Below are 16,788 nucleotides of genomic sequence, written 5' to 3' on the forward strand. Positions count from 1 at the left end.
TTAGTGGCATTTCTGTATGGAGGGCAAAAGCAAGGGTTAATGTTCTGACACGCTGAGGGCAGGGGATTAAGAATATATTGTACCTGCAGCTAGACAGATCTTCCTGTTCTTCCTCTGTTATAGTTATGGCTGTTATTATAGTCAGTTGTAGGGCGGCTCAGAATGAAATCCATCCACAGAATAAATGCCCGAAATTGAGAAGGAAGGCAGAAAACATTGAGATTTCCAAGTGGAGATGACCTCTGTTGCTCTCTGAGCTCAGCCTGTTTTTGGCAGGAGGCGAATGAAGCGAGGGCCTGCTTTGGAATGAAGGCAGAGCAGCTGCCAGCCCCTGTAATTAGCCAAAAGGCCGTGGAGTGCGGGCAGGAGGCTGCAGAGCACGTGGCTCCTGCGTGGCACTGCTCAGTCCAGAACAGTGCCTGCAGGAGTTCAAAGTCCAGCCGAGCCCAGACGCTGCAGCTGATCCCCGGGGAGGCCGGAGCCCCTCACCTGGGGCTGAGCAGCCACTGTGTGCCCTGCACAGGGTGCTCAGGGTGTTTGGAGCAGCAAACGCAGCCTCAGCCTGCACGCCGGGCTGATGGCGCCCTGGCCCAGGGCCTCCGAACACACCTGGATGTAATAACTGCTCAGACCAAACTGGGACTTCGATGGCCCTGGATCCCAAGAGAATGGCTCAAATGCTCTGTAATGGATTCGATCATTTATGTATGTGTTTAGTGTAGTCGTAGGGGAAAAAGAATTACAATGGACAAGATTTCTCTGGAAACCTTTGGGTTAGTGAAGCTTTTGTATCTCTTTATATGTAAATTCCAGGTCTGCCAAGAGCCTGCATGCAAAATATTTTCTATTGATAATTGAAGATGAACCTTAGGGGTTCTATGAAGATTTAGGGTTGTTTTTTTCTTTTTTTTTTTGTTTTGGTTTTGGTTTTGTACTTTTACACTGTGTCATGTCATATATGAAAGGTAATCAAGGAGACAAGAAAACCAAAATGCATTTGTCAGAATTTTTACTACAAATATTTTCCCTCCGTGATATTTTGTAGGAAAACCACATTTAATTTTTCTCAAAGCAATGCATTCATTGATATAGGCTGGTTTAAGGATGCAAAGAATGACAGAATTATAGACACGGGCTTGATATCAGAGGCTATAGATGATAAATATTTCCATGGCAAGATTCTTCAATTACTGCTTTCCTCTGTGGGCAGTAGCACAGCAGTGTATTTGTATACTCCCCAGAAAAGCTGGATCCAGAGCCAGTTCCTGGCCTGAATTTTGTCTGTTTCTAACCAAGCACAGTTTCTCTGTAGGAATGAAATCAAGCAAGCATGCAAGTAATAGGGGAAGATGTAGTTCAGCCTGCTTTACTCAATGTGTGAAGCTATGCCTAAGTTCCACTGCTTTTTCCATTTCTTTTTGTCTCCTTTCTCGTTCAAGCAGTGAGGAATCTGTTTCTCAAGAGCAGTCTGATTTGTGGAGTCTCTCAGTGCCTCATTAGCTGCATGAGTTACGGAAAGTGGAAAACCCTCTGGGACTTGAAAAATGACGTGCACTTCTCATGAGGCATTTTCCCATCACTTCTGTGCTGGATTTCAGCAGAGTTTTAGGTAACCAATCTATTTCTCATGGGTACTCTTGGGCTATTTTATTTCCATGTGTATGAGGTTGCTTCACAAATCGGTTTTTAATGTTTGAATGAGACAGGGGAAAGAAAGAAAAAAAGCACCACACCTTACACAGGAGAGAAGAGGTGTCATCATCTAGGATGTGTTTTGCTTTAGAATCTTATGGCTTTAAATTTTTTGTTTGTCAGCGTAATTCAAACTGCTTTGACTTGGATTGGTGTTGATTTTGATGATAACCTTCATTCACTCACTTCAAAACTTCCCCTTAAAGCATTCAGCATTTTTTCCTGGTCTTCACAACTTTGCTGTGATATCTGACAGGGATGCCAGATGGCCCAAAGAGATAAACATCAAACAAGTAGAGCGTCCCTGCCTCCAGCCCTTTGATGGTCTCTGTGGTGACGGCTCGCTGGAGGTTTAGGTCATAGAAGTACTTGCACAGCACTTTCTCTGATTTGTGCCGAGATTCAGGCCCAGAGCACCTGTCTGCACTCTGCAGTTCCCTCCAGATCTGATCCTCTTCAATCTTTTTTCTGTACACACAATACTTGCTCTCCTCTTGTGTCCCCAGCCAGGCAATGGTGACAGACCTGCACGTTCTCAGTTTACTGAAGGATTTGATTTTTAAGCTCTCTGGAAGAACTGGGAATAAGGGCTTGTGGAAATGGGGGGATGCCTGTACCTTCACAGAAGAGTTAAATTCCTCTGTGGACCTCAGCTGCACCAAATAGGTGTCCAGCAGCTTTCCCTTCACGGAGAAATACCTCATCCCAGACAGATTTTCTGATGCCACTGTTTTGCCATTTCTTGTTATGTGAACCTGTATTTGGCCCTGACACAACTGAAAGGTGAAGTGGATTTTCTTGTGCCTCGCCTGGTACTGCAGACTGTAGAATTTCTGCTTTTTCCCATCCAGGACTACATGAATCACTTTCCCATCTTTCAGCTCTGTCACCTTGGGTTCAGGTTCTTCCAGGGTCCTGGCAAATGTCCCGGTGTATGCGGCGCTGGCATTTGTAAGGAGATTGACGATAAAAACATCGAAGTAATACTGAGTGCTGGGGCTGAGACTGGGCACTGTGTAGGTGTTCTTGGTGCCCATGCACACCTGCCTGACTTCCCCACTGCTCACTTTGTTGATGATGCTCAGTTCGCTGTTGGACAATATCATCACCTGCTGTGGCTCAAGAAGGTATGGAGAGAGGGACAGAGCTAACGTGGGTGGCAGCTTCATTCCAGAGGATCTGATGGCTGTCTCAGCAGCACACAAGCTCTTGTAGTTGTGCTTTTCATTAACTAGGAGACAGTACTGGATATTTTCCCTGTGCTGCAAGACAGAAGGGCTGTGTTTCCAGGTCAGAGTCACCGTTGTATGGCCGATGCCAATCACATCTATGCGTGGATCTGCTGGAAGCTCTGGGTAGAGGTGCCCAGACGTGGTGTCAGTGGTTAAGTACACGGTGATGTGTGTGTCTCGCTCAGTGGATAAGAACTCAAGCAGGTAAAGGGCAGAATGGGAAGACATGCCCATGTAAGTCTCCACAGAATTTCCCTTGTAGTTGAAGATAGTGGATGCTACGCTTGAAGCCTTCTGAGATTTGGAGACCTCTTGTGTATCATGGTCACCTGCAGGCAAAGAGCAGACTTGTAACTTCTGCTTTAGAAGATGTGAAATAAAGCACATCATACACCCCTAATGTTAGGGAACATTTTATTTTCTTCTTGAAAGCAGCAATTAGAACTAAAAATATGTTTTAGTAAAAATATGTTGCTACTGGAAATTTATTAAAATGAAATTTGAGAAGCTTTTATTTTAGCAGTGCAGCTGTAGAATTATGTTTTCATAAATACTATAATTATGAAACCACAACTTGCAAAAGCATGGCTTGTATCATGCCTGATACCCCTGCAATTTTCTTCTTCTATTTGCTGTCTCTTAGAGTACTTTACTTTAAGGCAACTCATTATTTCTCTGATAGTTTTTTTTTCTTCGGATTAGTTTTAGGCCATTGTCTCATGAAGAAGCAAAACTTATCAATTCAAAGGAGTATAATTTGAACTCCTCAGTCAGGTGTACCTGCTTGACACCTAAGAACTTGTTAATGGCATCTTTTAGACCTTTTGTTTGAAAAGGTTATTTAAAAAATCATGAAAGAGAAAGGAATTGCCTTTTAGGGTAAAGGCAGTATAGTACCCACTGCCATGGTAGATGAGGCAAGAATAAATGGCTAAATCTTCTCTGCTTCATGTAGGGAGAAAATAGTTGCCTCAAGTGACTTAAGCCACAGAAAAAATAACTGAGGTAGCAGAGAGAAATTTGGCCCAATACCAAGAACTTATGAAGTTGGTCTGTTTGTGCAGCCTGGAAGACCTGCAGTTCTTCCAAAATATTAACCTTAGATGTAGGCATTTTCATACCTAATCCTTAATTTATTTGTGTTGAGGGCAAGATCTGAAGGGTTCCCATGTTTTACCCATGGAGACCGTGTCAGTCCAAGGCAATTTAAAGGAGGACACCAAAAATGTTTAGGCTTGTGGGAAATCTCCTATAACACAGTTATCTATGAGTAACTTATGCTTCCTTTGCCTCTGTTTAGGCAGACTGAAGGCCTTACCTGGTGTTGCTTTTCCTGGTGGAGACTTGTACACAAGTATGCTCCATTCAATGGGAACATCGCAGGGCGTCACTGTTATCGAGAAAGGGGCAAGGACCCTGCCCTCTTCCAAAGCAAAGTAGTACCTGCAAATGCAAATAGAAATAGAGGATATGTATCAGGGAATTCAAGTTTGCCCAAAACTCCTTGTAATCAGCCATTCTGATGGTAGTCACTTTGCTCTGGGTAGAAATGACTGTTCTCTGAGGCACATCCACACAAAGGGATGATGAGTGTCTGCAGTCTTCACCTGTGGGAAGAAAACAGGCTGTGGGGTATTTGTTTTTTTTTAATCCACATGTATTTGCTGAAAGATTTATTCACTTAAGGCAGTATTTTTTTGCCCTCTGAGGTTTTTTCCACACTTTAGGTGAACGCTGTATATGTCATCCTTGGCTGGTTATTTTGGATGATGGATATGATTTATCTGACTGCCTTCTCCATAACCACGTGTTGCCAGTTCTGCCTTGATTGCCTTTGTGTCAGGGGCTGCTATGCATGAGCACCACAAAGTGACATCAGTGTTTTTGGCCAGGTTTTCATTCCTATATTGAAAAAACCCAACCTCCTGTCTTGCTCTGTTTTATTTTTGTTGTTTTTATACAGACTGCACAATGTTTGGACTTGGCCATAGAAATGTTTTGATTTAGGTGCCTCACTCTGCACTTAAATTAAGGCAATTGGCAATCCACGGGTTTTTTTGTTGATCACCAGTAAGACAAGCCTAGTCATTATGGGTAGATCCTGTCAGCCTGGAGGTCTGGCTTGCTTTCAGGGTACAGCTACTAGGCCAGAGTGAAGCTTCACTGGAATCAGTTTCACATTCTTGAGTCTTTTACTCTCAGCCAAAACTTGTCATGGCTTGTGTCCCTATTTGGATGACCGGGGTTCAGAAGAACCTTCCTGATCATGCTAAACTACTTCCCAATTTCAGTCTTAATGTTATGCTGCTAGAGCATAGAAAAATTCCATTTTCTTTGAGGTTTCAGTACACCTCGTCCTTTAACTAGGAGAGCTCCTGGTTCTATTCTTGTGAGCATGGTCACATTATATAACATGTGCCATGTTCCAGTTTTTCTGTGCAATGCACATGAAGACTGAGCAATCTGGCTCACCCTCTGCTCCACGACCACTCGGGTGTATGTTAAAATCTGTATTTGCTGCTCTCTGTCCAAAGTGCATCTCTTCCCAAACAGGCTGGTTGATCTTTGCTACCCAGATGCAGTGCCAGTTGTAATATATAGATCAGTTGTAATATCTAGATCATATTTAGGTATGGCAGAAGACTTTGCAGATATTTTGGGAAGGTGAAGAATGTGGAATTGCCACCTGTTTCCACACTTTTGATCTTAGCAAATTGTAGTGCCATTTGGCAAAATTACTTTTAGTGTGCAGGACAGTGGCAGAAGTTTCCCTGATAAGATGTCTGCGCAGATATTCAATTGATTTTTGGGGTAGTTAATTTGCTAGGCAGAATGTTTGTATTTCACCATGAATGTAGGATGGCTGCTGCCTCTGCAGACCTGAAACTGGGCTGTTTGTGACACAACTGTTTGCTGCTGGAGCCCAACCATCCCGTGTCAGTTCTGCTGCTGCTCTGACAAACAGAGCAGAAAGCTGCTGAAATGTGTACCGGAATCTAAACTTCATCTCAGAGGTTAATTCCAGATTCAGGGAAGTGTATTGACACTTGAGGAGTGGGGCATTTTTCTGGCATTTCAGTGTGTACTGATAGAGCCCTGCAGGTACACAGGGATTCTTGGCTTGTCCTGCTAGTGTGCAATTACCAGTGACACAGGGAAGTATTTGAGAATAGGAGGGGCTGATTTCCTCTTACCTTTTGGGTATATCCTTCAGCAGGTGGATTGTAGTTTCCTTACCATCTGCAAGTATCAGGGAGTGGTAGAAATTGAAGAGATTGGTCTTGAAGCTCTGTTGGGAACTGGTGGTAGGTGCTTTTATAGAATGGCACAAACAAGTTGCCATGAGAAGATGGAGAGGAAGATAAAGCCAGAACCAGGACATCTTCAGTACTGCAAAGTGAGATGACAAAAGGGAACAGAAATGGCTGTCAAAGGAGAGAAAGTAATGTGACCCTCTCTTTCTGTGCCTTTCCTGGCGTTTGTTATAGTCCCAGCAAGCCAGGCATTCAAGTAGTGCAATTCTCCTTTTGCTGAATTGTTTAAAGTTCACAGAAATATTCCTCAGAGGATCCCTCTGCAAAGATTCAGTTGTAAAAACTGCTATGACATCTTTGATTAGAGAAAAAACTGTAGCAAATGCAGAACAAGTGCAACATGACAGTTATTAAAGAAATCTTTTTACTGCTGTCAGAATGAGTGGAAAATTACATTTAAAATATTTTTTTTCTGGTTTGTGATGTTGACTTACTAAATTCCAAGGCTGAGCTATTTGTAATGGAATTGTCCCTTTTAAGCTCACAGGAGGTCACTATGTTCCAAACCCTGCTTCTACTGTTCTGTCAGAGGTCATTGAATTTTTATTTTGTCCACTGGGACTGTAGGTATGTGTAGATAAGAGGATTACTGTAATTTATCCAGAGCTGTGTAAGATACTGTTTGATCAAAGGTGGAGAATCTTCTATAAGAATCCCTAAATTGGTACTTGGATTTTAAGCTCTGTGTATCTCATTTGGAAGAAGGCTTTATCACTGTAGGGCAGTAATCTTGTTCTTAGATTTTTGTATTGCTTATCATTCTCATACCTGCATCACTTCCAGTCTCTCTATCTGCATTTGCTGCTCACTGGAACTGTAACAACCATATTGTATTCACTCTGGAAGGAGATTTTTTAAAAAATCAGTTATCTCCCTTTTACAACAGTCTAATTATCAGCTTGGAATCTATGAAAAAAAAGTACAGAACCAGTCCCCAGCAAATACTGACATTATTTGAACTTCTGTGTGCACTGCCCAGAGCTACACAGAGGAGGACACTCCAGTTAGGACAAGAAATTTTGACAGTGCACTATGTGCAGTTATTGATTGTTATTTACAACTCCTTTGTCTGCCACATCCAGTTTCAGAAAGTACGAAAGTGGAAAGGGCATAGACCTTTAATCCAGGTGCCAGCTGTAGCTCAGGGATTTGGAAAGCAGAGGGAGCTCTGTGTGCAAGATCTCTTTTTTGAGGAAAAAGTAGCCTATTGCATCTTACAAAGCAGCAAGGAGTAAAGATCATGGTTAAATCTGATTATTGGCTGGTTATAGGAGAAAACATGCAAGACAAAGGCTCAATTCTTTGTAGTTCATATTTCTTTGTGAGATCAGCTCTTTCCCCATAGTGCCTGTAAAAGTGTGGAAGAGTTTAGGCAGTCGGATCTCAACTTCAGCACACCCACTGTCCATTGCATCTATAAAAGAACTCCCTCCTTTTAAAACCCCTTTCAAACACACTTTTAAATATAGCGTTGAATACACCTGTAGGTTTTTATGTACAAAATCTGGGATTCCCATAGTGAAGCACATCTTTAGTATCAGGGAGATGATTATGAAATTATCATTACTATCTCATCTGACTGTCCCTCTCAACATCCAAATAAAGTTGGTTTATTCTCTGCCTGTTTGTACTATTTTAGCACCTGGCTGAATGCAGGTTTGAACAACCATCTGACCAAGTTGAAAGAATAGTTAAGATTTCCATATCAATTCGATTTTAATGCTCTTTTATCAGAGCTTTTCCCTATGACTGACTCACTTTGCCGCTTTGTTGTTCCTGTAGTCCAATTATAGCTTACAGATTTAAACTAGAACCCCAAATATTTTGTTTTACCTTTGTCAGTGGAATCGGAGTTGCTCTGTGCTTTGGAGAGGATTTTAAAAAAAAGTCTTTCTGCTGCTTAAATGACATGATCTTGCAAACCACACTGATACCACAGCAGCTCAGCTTTTCTTGTCCAGGAAAACAAACAAACCAAGCCATCAACAAACCCATAATCATCTTATCCCAAAGAGAGCATCATCCCAAAGGCCATTTTCACTCAATTACACAGACAATGTATTCTCAGACTGTTGGAAATACGTTACACAAAAAATATTGTGCTTACCTATTGTCATCCTGGCTAGATGATCCTCAGACCTCTCACTTTCTTTGCCAAAAAAAGCATAAAAGAACATAGACTTTACAGATCTCTGTAGGCAGATGAAAATCAAAACCGCAACCAGTTTAACAGGACAGAACTGATTTTTCCATATGGATTCCAAACAGACATAACAACTAAAATGCTTGCGGTCCTTCAAGAGAAGTAAGAAAAAAAAAAAAAAGCCAAAACAGCAACAACAACAACAACAACAACAACAAAAAGCACTGAGTACGATAGGATTTTGATATTTCCTTCAGTTGTGTGTTTTCGAAGGCTGTTTGAAGCTTGCCCAGTTCTGCAGTGCCCCAGTCCAGGTGCAGCGGTTGGGATGTGCTGCCCGCGGAGCCCAGGGCTGCTCCTGCAGCCTCATCCCAGCGCTGGCTGCCCGGGGAGCAGCTCTGCCACTGAAATGCACAGTGAGGAGGAGGGGGTGAGATGGAGAGAGGAGCAAACACTGTTAACCCTTGTCAGCCCTTAATCCAAGCCGGCCAGGGGTGCACCACTCTCCTCCAGAAAACCAAAACTACTTTTGCATTAGCAGCTGGATGGCCCTCCCGAGGAGTGTGTGATCTCCCCGCCCTCTGCACTGCAAAAACTCCAGATTATTTCAGGTGCACTGAGTTTCTGCTGTGGTGCTTTAGGGGCCCAACAAGTGCTGACCTAAAGCAGGGAAGGCAAAAAAGCTGCGAGGGAGAGAATGCTCTGCATTTTTAAAGCAGAATGGAGTTAGCAGTCCTTTGAAGGCTGTCAGGAATCTACTGAATAGAGCTGAGCAGTTTTCTTGGCTTAAAGAGGCTGGGTAAGAAAGAAACTCCAAAAGTGTCTGGGCTGGGGGAGCATTTCTGATGTGAGAGCAGTGTGGCTGGGGGAAGAGGCAGGAAAAGGATGCCTGGAAAATGGCTCACAGCAAGCCAAGCACTTGCTCGTTGGGGCTACAAAGCAGTTGTTGCAAAGCCATGGTTCTTTTCAACCCACTCCTGCTGAGTGAGAGCAGTGTATGGCCAGGATTCACAGGCTGCTTGTACTTCTTGGCCCGGGATGTCAGGAAAGATGCCCTGGGATTGGTCCTGTGGGGATGCCTGCTCAGAAAGGCAAGCCCCAGGAAGCTGCATGAGCTTCCAGGCAGGCACATCACAGGGGGCAGACAGAATATTGTAGGGAGGCTCTATCTTTAAATAAAGTCTCTTGTCCAGTGTTTGAAGAGTGACTTGCAGTAACCCTTTATTATTGTCTCCTTGGATTCAGAGTGAGCTTGTTTAAGCCTTCCCAAGACTAAAAGTTTGCTAAGGAGAGGGGCAGATGAGGGAGAAGTAGAAAGAAGTTTAAACAGATTTTGCGTAGCAGATCCTTTTGAAAATGTAAATTTGCTCATTAACCGATGTAAGAGAAATATTTACAGTGCAGGAAATGGCAGGAATAATTAAGGTGTTCACTAATTGTTTGCTGAAGAGTTTTGCTGAGCAACTGGGCTTTTAAAAAGGGACAGCATATAGGAGCCTTGATACGGGCATTCTATGATCAGGGTATTGGTACTGTGGAGCCGTGAGGGGACACTGCTGGACATATGCTAGAAAACTGGCAAAAGTAGGGTAAATGGTAAACAGGGTTTGTCAGACAAACCATCATCTGGGGTGAAATCCAGCCCAGGTCAAGTCTGTGTAACAGATCTGAGAATTAACGAAAATGTAATCACCTAGCCAGAACCAAACTGTTTCCTTAATAGAAGATAAACAGGAGAAAAAGTGTTGGTGCAAAGTCCACTAAGGTCCCAGAGCAGGCCTGGAGGAGGGAAATATTGCTCAGATGAGGTGCATCAAAAATGTGCCCTGAAAACAGGACATGAAATTTATTTTCACAGGGGAAAAAAATGGTCATAATATAAGTGCAGAGACTACCGTCTGTTTTTTGCTGGGAATTTGGAGAGACTCATGGGTGGAAGTCAACAGGGAAAATTGTAGGCTAGCAACCAGTACTAAGTAGGGATACCTCTGGGCAAATCTCAGCAGTAGATGTCACTCATGTCTGGCAAAATCCTTAAATCTGTTTGTTGTAGAAGGGATGCACTCTGTCTTGTCCTCTCCAAACCTTCCCACTACCATCAAAACAAACCATGACCCTCAGCAAAATTCAGCTTCCAGGCAAGGCAATGGGAGTTTTCGGCCATCATTCCAGAGCTGGAAGCTAAATGTTTGAAGGAACCCTCTGTTTCCCACTGAATAAAACATGAGCAAGGATGTCAGGTGAAAAAGGCTGCTGATGGTTTAAGTATGGAAATAATCCAGTTCATCCCTGGACAATTAGTTTCTCACGTACTGCCCATGTGTGTCTGCTTAAATGCTTTGCTGGAGCAGAATCTGTGCTAGTAAATTTTCAGAGAGGTTCACTGAAGCACTGTCAAAGGGGAAAAAAAGTATTCTCTATGGAGAAAGTTAAGAGCTAAATTCATTACTTGTATAACTTGACTGAACTCGGTGAAGTTACAACAGGGATAAATCAGACCTTGATTTGGAAAAAAAATTGGTACAATGGCCTTTTCAGTAGAAAAAGTCTGTAATGAGCAGGCTCTGCTCCCCTCAGAGCCTAGTGGGTGACTTCAAGAAGGCTGTTCGGGGATCCTACATCTGTTCCAACCCTGCTGCCTATCCACACCTTTCATAAATGTGAGAGATGGAGCACTTTTGACACAGAGACTTGATTTATACTCAGTTATGTGGTGGCTCCACTAAAAAATCCGTAATGCTAAAACAAAGGACTTGCTTTGAAATGGGAGCAAAAAGGCAGACTCGGGGATTTAGCTTGAAGCTCTCAAAGACATTTCAGATGTTCATTTCCTAGAGCTGCAGTCCAAAGTTCTATATTCAGGTGAGGGGAATGTCCTGCAGTCTTGGCAGCACTGTCCCACAGGAGTCCTGCCTGCAGCATTCAGTTGCTGTTTCATGGCATGCCTTGCACAGGGATCTTGGGGGCTCACCCTGGCTCACCCCACAGGGCACAGCTCTGAGAATTGTACCACACTGCTTTGTACTTGGCAAGGAGATGCAAAAAATGGACCATGGGTATTTCTGATTAAGAATTTCCCTGCCCTGGCAACATTTCTTTGAGCTGGTTTGGTGACCTCCATCAGGAAAATGTGTCTGTGGGAAAGGCAAGGATTCCTCCAGTCCTCCCTGTTCTTGTGATAGGGGAGAGTGGGGACAGGGCTGCACTGTCTTCCATCTGCATCAGCCCCTGGCTGTTAATTCTGGCAATTCCCAAGCACAGACAACTTCCCTGTGTCCCCAGCCCAGCCTAGAGAGTTCTGTTTCATGAAAGTCTGTAGGCAAATTAAAAATGCATGTGGAAAAAGAAATCTAATCTTTCAGTTATGAGATGAGCAGTATTCTCCCTTTCTGTCTTTTGCACATGCACATATGTGTTCTATCAAGAGCTGAGGTAGAATTGTTAGTCTTTGGCTCCTAGCTACCTGTCTGTCTGCAACATGCCTTTTGAACTAATCTTCCTGTGTAAACTGCCTTCATAGCCCCGAGCAGAAGTAGCTATGGATGTCTAACGGGGGGAATGATAGCATCCAAACATGTTCTGCATTTTCAATGGCTTCAGTTTGCAATCTATTCCTCTTAACAAAAGAATCTGACCTGCCCTTATGACTATGGAAAGGGGGATGCACATTTCTGTAAAAATCCCCTACAAAGTGGAAAGCTTGTCCAAGTCATTGCCTGATAAGTTACTGGAGCCAGTATGCTCTTGATGAGTTAATGTACTCCTGATTAGTATTATTGCTAAAAAAAATATCACCCGAGACACACAGCTGGGCTCCAGAAAGAATCTGACACTTAAAACCTACTGAGGGTATTTTAGTGGGGCAGCTGCTTTTATTTCTTCCAGGTTTTGTCAAATCCTGGCAAAGAATAGGACTGTCAAATGAGAAAAGCCCTAAGTGTGTTCCTATTCAGAGGCATTAATAAGCAGGAGAGACAGGGAATTTCTTCTAAGTCAGAAGCAGACTTGAACTTTTCCTCCAACCTGTACCCAGGTGAGACTATAGGAATAGATTGTTTTAGGGGGCTGGTGGGTTGTCCTGGCAGTACATACTGGGTTTGTAGGATAAAAAGCCAGGGATCTACACTTTGGTCCTGTAGATCCTATTATGGCATGTCTGTGCTGAAAAGGTCTCCAGGGAATAATACAGTGACAATTGATATCCACTAACATTACTTGAGTTTTTCCTCATCAGTCTCTCTCCAGGCACTTGAAAGTGATCTTTTTTGTTGCTGTTGAAACTAAACAGGGTTTTGAAGGGTCTTTTAATGACCAGCAAAATAAGTATTATGGACACCTGATTGCTCCTCACTGTTCTCATATTCCATATTTTCAAGAATGATTGTAATTGCTCAGATAAACCTGTCAAGAAATGACAGACTTGATGTAGGGGATATCTCCTGTGCAAAGCTGATTTTGCAGGATGTGAGAGATTTCTTCTAAGGTTAGTATCTTCAACTTTATGGGAAAATTCCTTATTTTTAGAGTAAATTTGTTCATCTGTGAATGTAAATTCAGTGCACCAGAAAGATCTTCAAGTACTCAGCTAGGAGTCAGTATTAGACTGACAGCTTCTCTATGAATTAGAGGAAAACATATTGAAAGTCCTGAGCTGCTTTCATTTCCTTTTCCTTTTACCATAGCCCCTAGGCTTCCAGGATTTTACGTGAAGTCCTGTTAAGTAATTCCTTAGAAAACACTTACAGAAATCCCTAGAAGTCATCAAAGCATCATAAGAGCTTGGGCAGGTATAGAAAAATGAGCTGATATTTCCAGCTTAGCCAAAAACTGCTGGTTATCTCAGAAAAGTCACAGGCAGAATGGTGTTTTCTGTAATCAGTACACTGTTCTCATAGGGTAATCCTGAATTTTGTTTTTAGCTACAGTGTTGTCTGTTTTACATGACATAGGATTAAACTTGTATAAACAGAACTAATCCAGCCTGGTGGACGAGGAGCATCCAAGTGTTTCCTGTGCTGGAGGTTGTGAAGTGTTGGATCACTCCTTTCATTGTCAGGTTAGAGAGGGGCAGGGAAGGCTGAGCAGCCAGACTGTTGTTCTTAAAACAAGCAGAGGCCTGCTTTCATACATCTTTCAATGCTCTCTGACTCTGTGCAACTCCATAAGATTTTTAAAAACACCTTCAGTCTGACCAAGAGGCCTTTCATCTCCTAGAAACTGGTTTAATTTGTAGCATTTCACTTTCCTCTTGGGCTGCTGGGAGCCTTCCTTCTATTGCATAGCCAGGGGAGTTTGCAAACAACCCCAGTTTCCACCTGTGTGATTATTGGTCCTTGCTTTGTTTGTCCCCATGGGCTACGCCAGTTTGCTCCTGAGAGCTTTAAAATAAAGCCTGCCTTTTGCAGCATTGGAAAGCAGCGTGCATTAATCTCCCTGCCCAGACCTCCCCTCTGGTGGCTGGCAGAGGAGGAGTTAACCACTGCCCTCTTTTCTGCCTTTGCTGGCTGGAATCACTGGCATCCCATCTGGTCCAGGCTGTTCAGAGCTCTTCCCAGCATTCTCTGGGGAAGGCACTACAATATCCAGGAATTTTAACAATCCTAAACAGATTGGGGGCCACATATGGATGAAAATTATTAGATTATAAGAAATCCAATCACATTTGCTGCCCTAGTCGTATATTTTTAAGCATTTGAGATCAGGCTTTTTGTTCAATTACAAATATTTTACATGCAGCGTAGATAAAGTAATGATTGATGTTTGTCTCTCCATCTTGCCCCCAGAGGAATAGCATTGATATTAATGTTTGATTGTAGCAATCTGATGAATGAAATCTGCCACTTTTGTCACAAATCATCACGGTAAGTTTCTGTTCATGACAATCAGACTGCAGAGAAACAACACTGGACATGATCATACTTAGGTCAACAGGAGGGGAAATATATTCTCCATGCTGCCTTGTTTACTTCAGTGTGTGGGGTTTTTTCTGCTCAGTTTAAAAGAGACGGATATTTCATGACAGACCTTAGCAATAATAGTTTATTTCACTGAAACAATTTTTTATTTAGCAATATCCTCAGCTGCATGGAAAGCACCTTCACACCCACGTGGGCACCTCCAGGCCAGTCTGTTTTCCTGTTCTTGGAGTGCTGAACTTGTCCCATCTGTTCCTCAGCTTAACTTGTCTCCTTTTCCTCCCTGATTGTCACCTGCTCCTTTCTGATCTTTGCGTGGTGTTGGTAAATGCATGCACCAAGGGGCAGGAATACAGGTCCTCCCAAAGTTGTAGAGGGCCTTGCAACATTACCAATGCAGCTTTTTTATTGTGCAAAGGGAAGCTTAAAAGGTCACCAAATAGCAGTAGAGCCCCGCAGGGAATCGTCATAGTGGAAATAGGGAGCTAGCTGATCTGGTTCTGCTTGCTTCCCTTCACATAGACCAAAAGTTTTGCCCGGGGTGAATTTTCCACTTACTTTTATTTTAAGAATTGTCTTGCTAATTCTTATTCTGATGTCTTGGGTAAGATGCTAAGTCCTCAAGCACCCCCTGAAGGAAGCAGCTTGCCAGGCTGCGGAAAGCAGGGAACGCTCTACTAGGACAGCCTAAAAACCTCAGAGAGCTCTATCTGGTCCCTGATACTGGTGTGCATCAGAAATCTTAGCAGGACTGTCGCATAGTAGCACCCCTAAGACCAGCAGTGGCTGCAGCCAGCTGATGCTTCAGGGCCTCTGTGAAAATCACACTGTTGATTTAAATAAATAATAAAAAAAAAATTTACTGCTTTAAATTTACAAGCTACTTTATAGACTCATTAATTTTTCATGGGGGAAGGATAAATGATTGGCTGGGGAGGAGGTCATTTACGCTTAATTTATAAATTATGAACTTGAAAGCTGACACTTTATGGTGCTTGTATCATTTCATAATGAAATGGAATGAATTTCTCTGCCTCCGTGCTGGATCTGGCATAACATTAACATTTATGTTTCTGGGCACTTTCTAGCAGCAGTGACTGAGCACATCTCAGCCCTTTGGTGGAAAAGGGATTTCCTTTGCATTTTCCTTGTGCTCCCTCTTTCCTATGGCAGATGTTTGACCCTCACATTCTGCAGATTGCAGGTTATCCATTAGAGTCCCAGCACGGCTTGGATAGAAAATGTGACTCTATCCTGACCCCAGAACCGTGTGGCTTCTTCTCCATCCTCAAGACAAGACTCCACTAAATCACCCCACGAGGCCTCTGCAGCTCAAAGGCAAAACTAAGATGGCTCCAGTGGCACACACTGAGCTATCCAGGTCAGGGATAAGAGATTGCTCTTCCCGTGCCTCTGCTGTGTCCAAGGGACCCCCAGTCCCCAGGGGCAATTTCCTGCACTCATGGATGGGCATCTGGAAGGTCCTCTGACAGGAGGTGATGGATGGCACTGCAAAGGCAGGACCACAGAGGATTTGGGGAGCTTCCACCCTTCACATGATGCTTACTGGGACTGGGTTTGCCCTGGAGCAGAGATGTGTGTGCAGAGAAAGGGCAGCCACAAGCTCAGGGGGGACTAATTCAGTGCTCTCCCTTTGCTGACACAGCTACTCGTGTGTCAGACTCGGACTGTGTTGAAATACTCTTCCTGGCATTAGGTTAGCTCCGGTGGTGTCCAGCTTTTCAGATTTATTCCTAACAGTGGCCTCATTTATCCTACCACTTGGGCTCTGGCCATTTCTTGCTGAGTCCTGTCTTTAGCTTTCAGTGTGAAATCAAATTTTTACCACCTTGTTAGTGCTCCCTATGAGTGTACTGCTTTCCAGGGAGCTGCTTAGACTGGGACTCAGGAGGTGGATTTGGTGATCCTTGTGTGTCCCTTCCAGTTCAGGATATCCTGTGATTGTGTGACTGCCTCAGCACGGAGTCCTTTGAGAAGCCTGTCCCATAAGTAATGTCCTGCACTGGCACACCCTCGGCTTCTGGCTCCCATGCCCAGTTTCCTTTTTGGGGTTCAGGCAATGTAATGCCAAACCATTTCAGGAAGAAGTTTCCTCAAAGGTTTGAAGAGGAGCTTGTCAAAGGGGAGTGATCATCAGAAATCCTTGAGCTTTCCTTCTCCATCTGTGAATTTAATTTTGTGCCTTGTTCCTTCCCTACATGGAACTGTTCTTGGCTAGGTTCAGACTTGATTCTAATTTATGTCTGTCTGATATTAGGATGGATACTGAAAATAAGGTACCTAAGATTGTGATAATCCCAGAATGTTGGCATCTGTAAACATTTTTGGAATATGTGTCAATTGACTTTCATTTGTATTTTCTTTAAGCAATGATTAACTGGATTTCACCAGCCATAAAGCAGGTTATCCATAAGCATGGCTCATCCTGTGCCATAAGATGCAAACCCATTCCCTGTTTTTGACATTCCTTG

The 16,788-nt window shown here is 43.3% G+C and overlaps 1 protein-coding gene across 1 annotated transcript; it reads right to left on the bottom strand.

Moving 5' to 3' along the window:
• Positions 1-1,901: 1,901 nt before the first annotated feature.
• On the bottom strand, positions 1,902-6,306 carry LOC134045986 (protein NDNF-like). Its single transcript, XM_062496173.1, has 3 exons — positions 6,119-6,306; positions 4,243-4,367; positions 1,902-3,253 (listed from the first exon to the last, which is right to left on the bottom strand). The coding sequence occupies exons 1-3, from the start codon at positions 6,304-6,306 to the stop codon at positions 1,902-1,904; spliced, it is 1,665 nt and encodes a 554-aa protein (XP_062352157.1).
• Between the last annotated feature and the right edge of the window lie 10,482 nt (positions 6,307-16,788).

This window comes from Cinclus cinclus, chromosome 7 (genome assembly GCF_963662255.1).
Source record: "Cinclus cinclus chromosome 7, bCinCin1.1, whole genome shotgun sequence".
NCBI classification, from domain to species: Eukaryota; Metazoa; Chordata; class Aves; order Passeriformes; family Cinclidae; genus Cinclus; species Cinclus cinclus.

What these genes read in the sequence shown, in the direction of transcription:
- LOC134045986 (XM_062496173.1), bottom strand. Translation starts at nt 6,306, where the DNA reads ATGTCCTGGTTCTGGCTTTATCTTCCTCTCCATCTTCTCATGGCAACT. An exon ending in CTGAAGGATATACCCAAAAG is followed by an intron (nt 4,368 to 6,118) that starts GTAAGAGGAAAT and finishes TTGCATTTGCAG; the next exon opens with GTACTACTTTGCTTTGGAAG. An exon ending in ACCAGGAAAAGCAACACCAG is followed by an intron (nt 3,254 to 4,242) that starts GTAAGGCCTTCA and finishes CTTTGCCTGCAG; the next exon opens with GTGACCATGATACACAAGAG.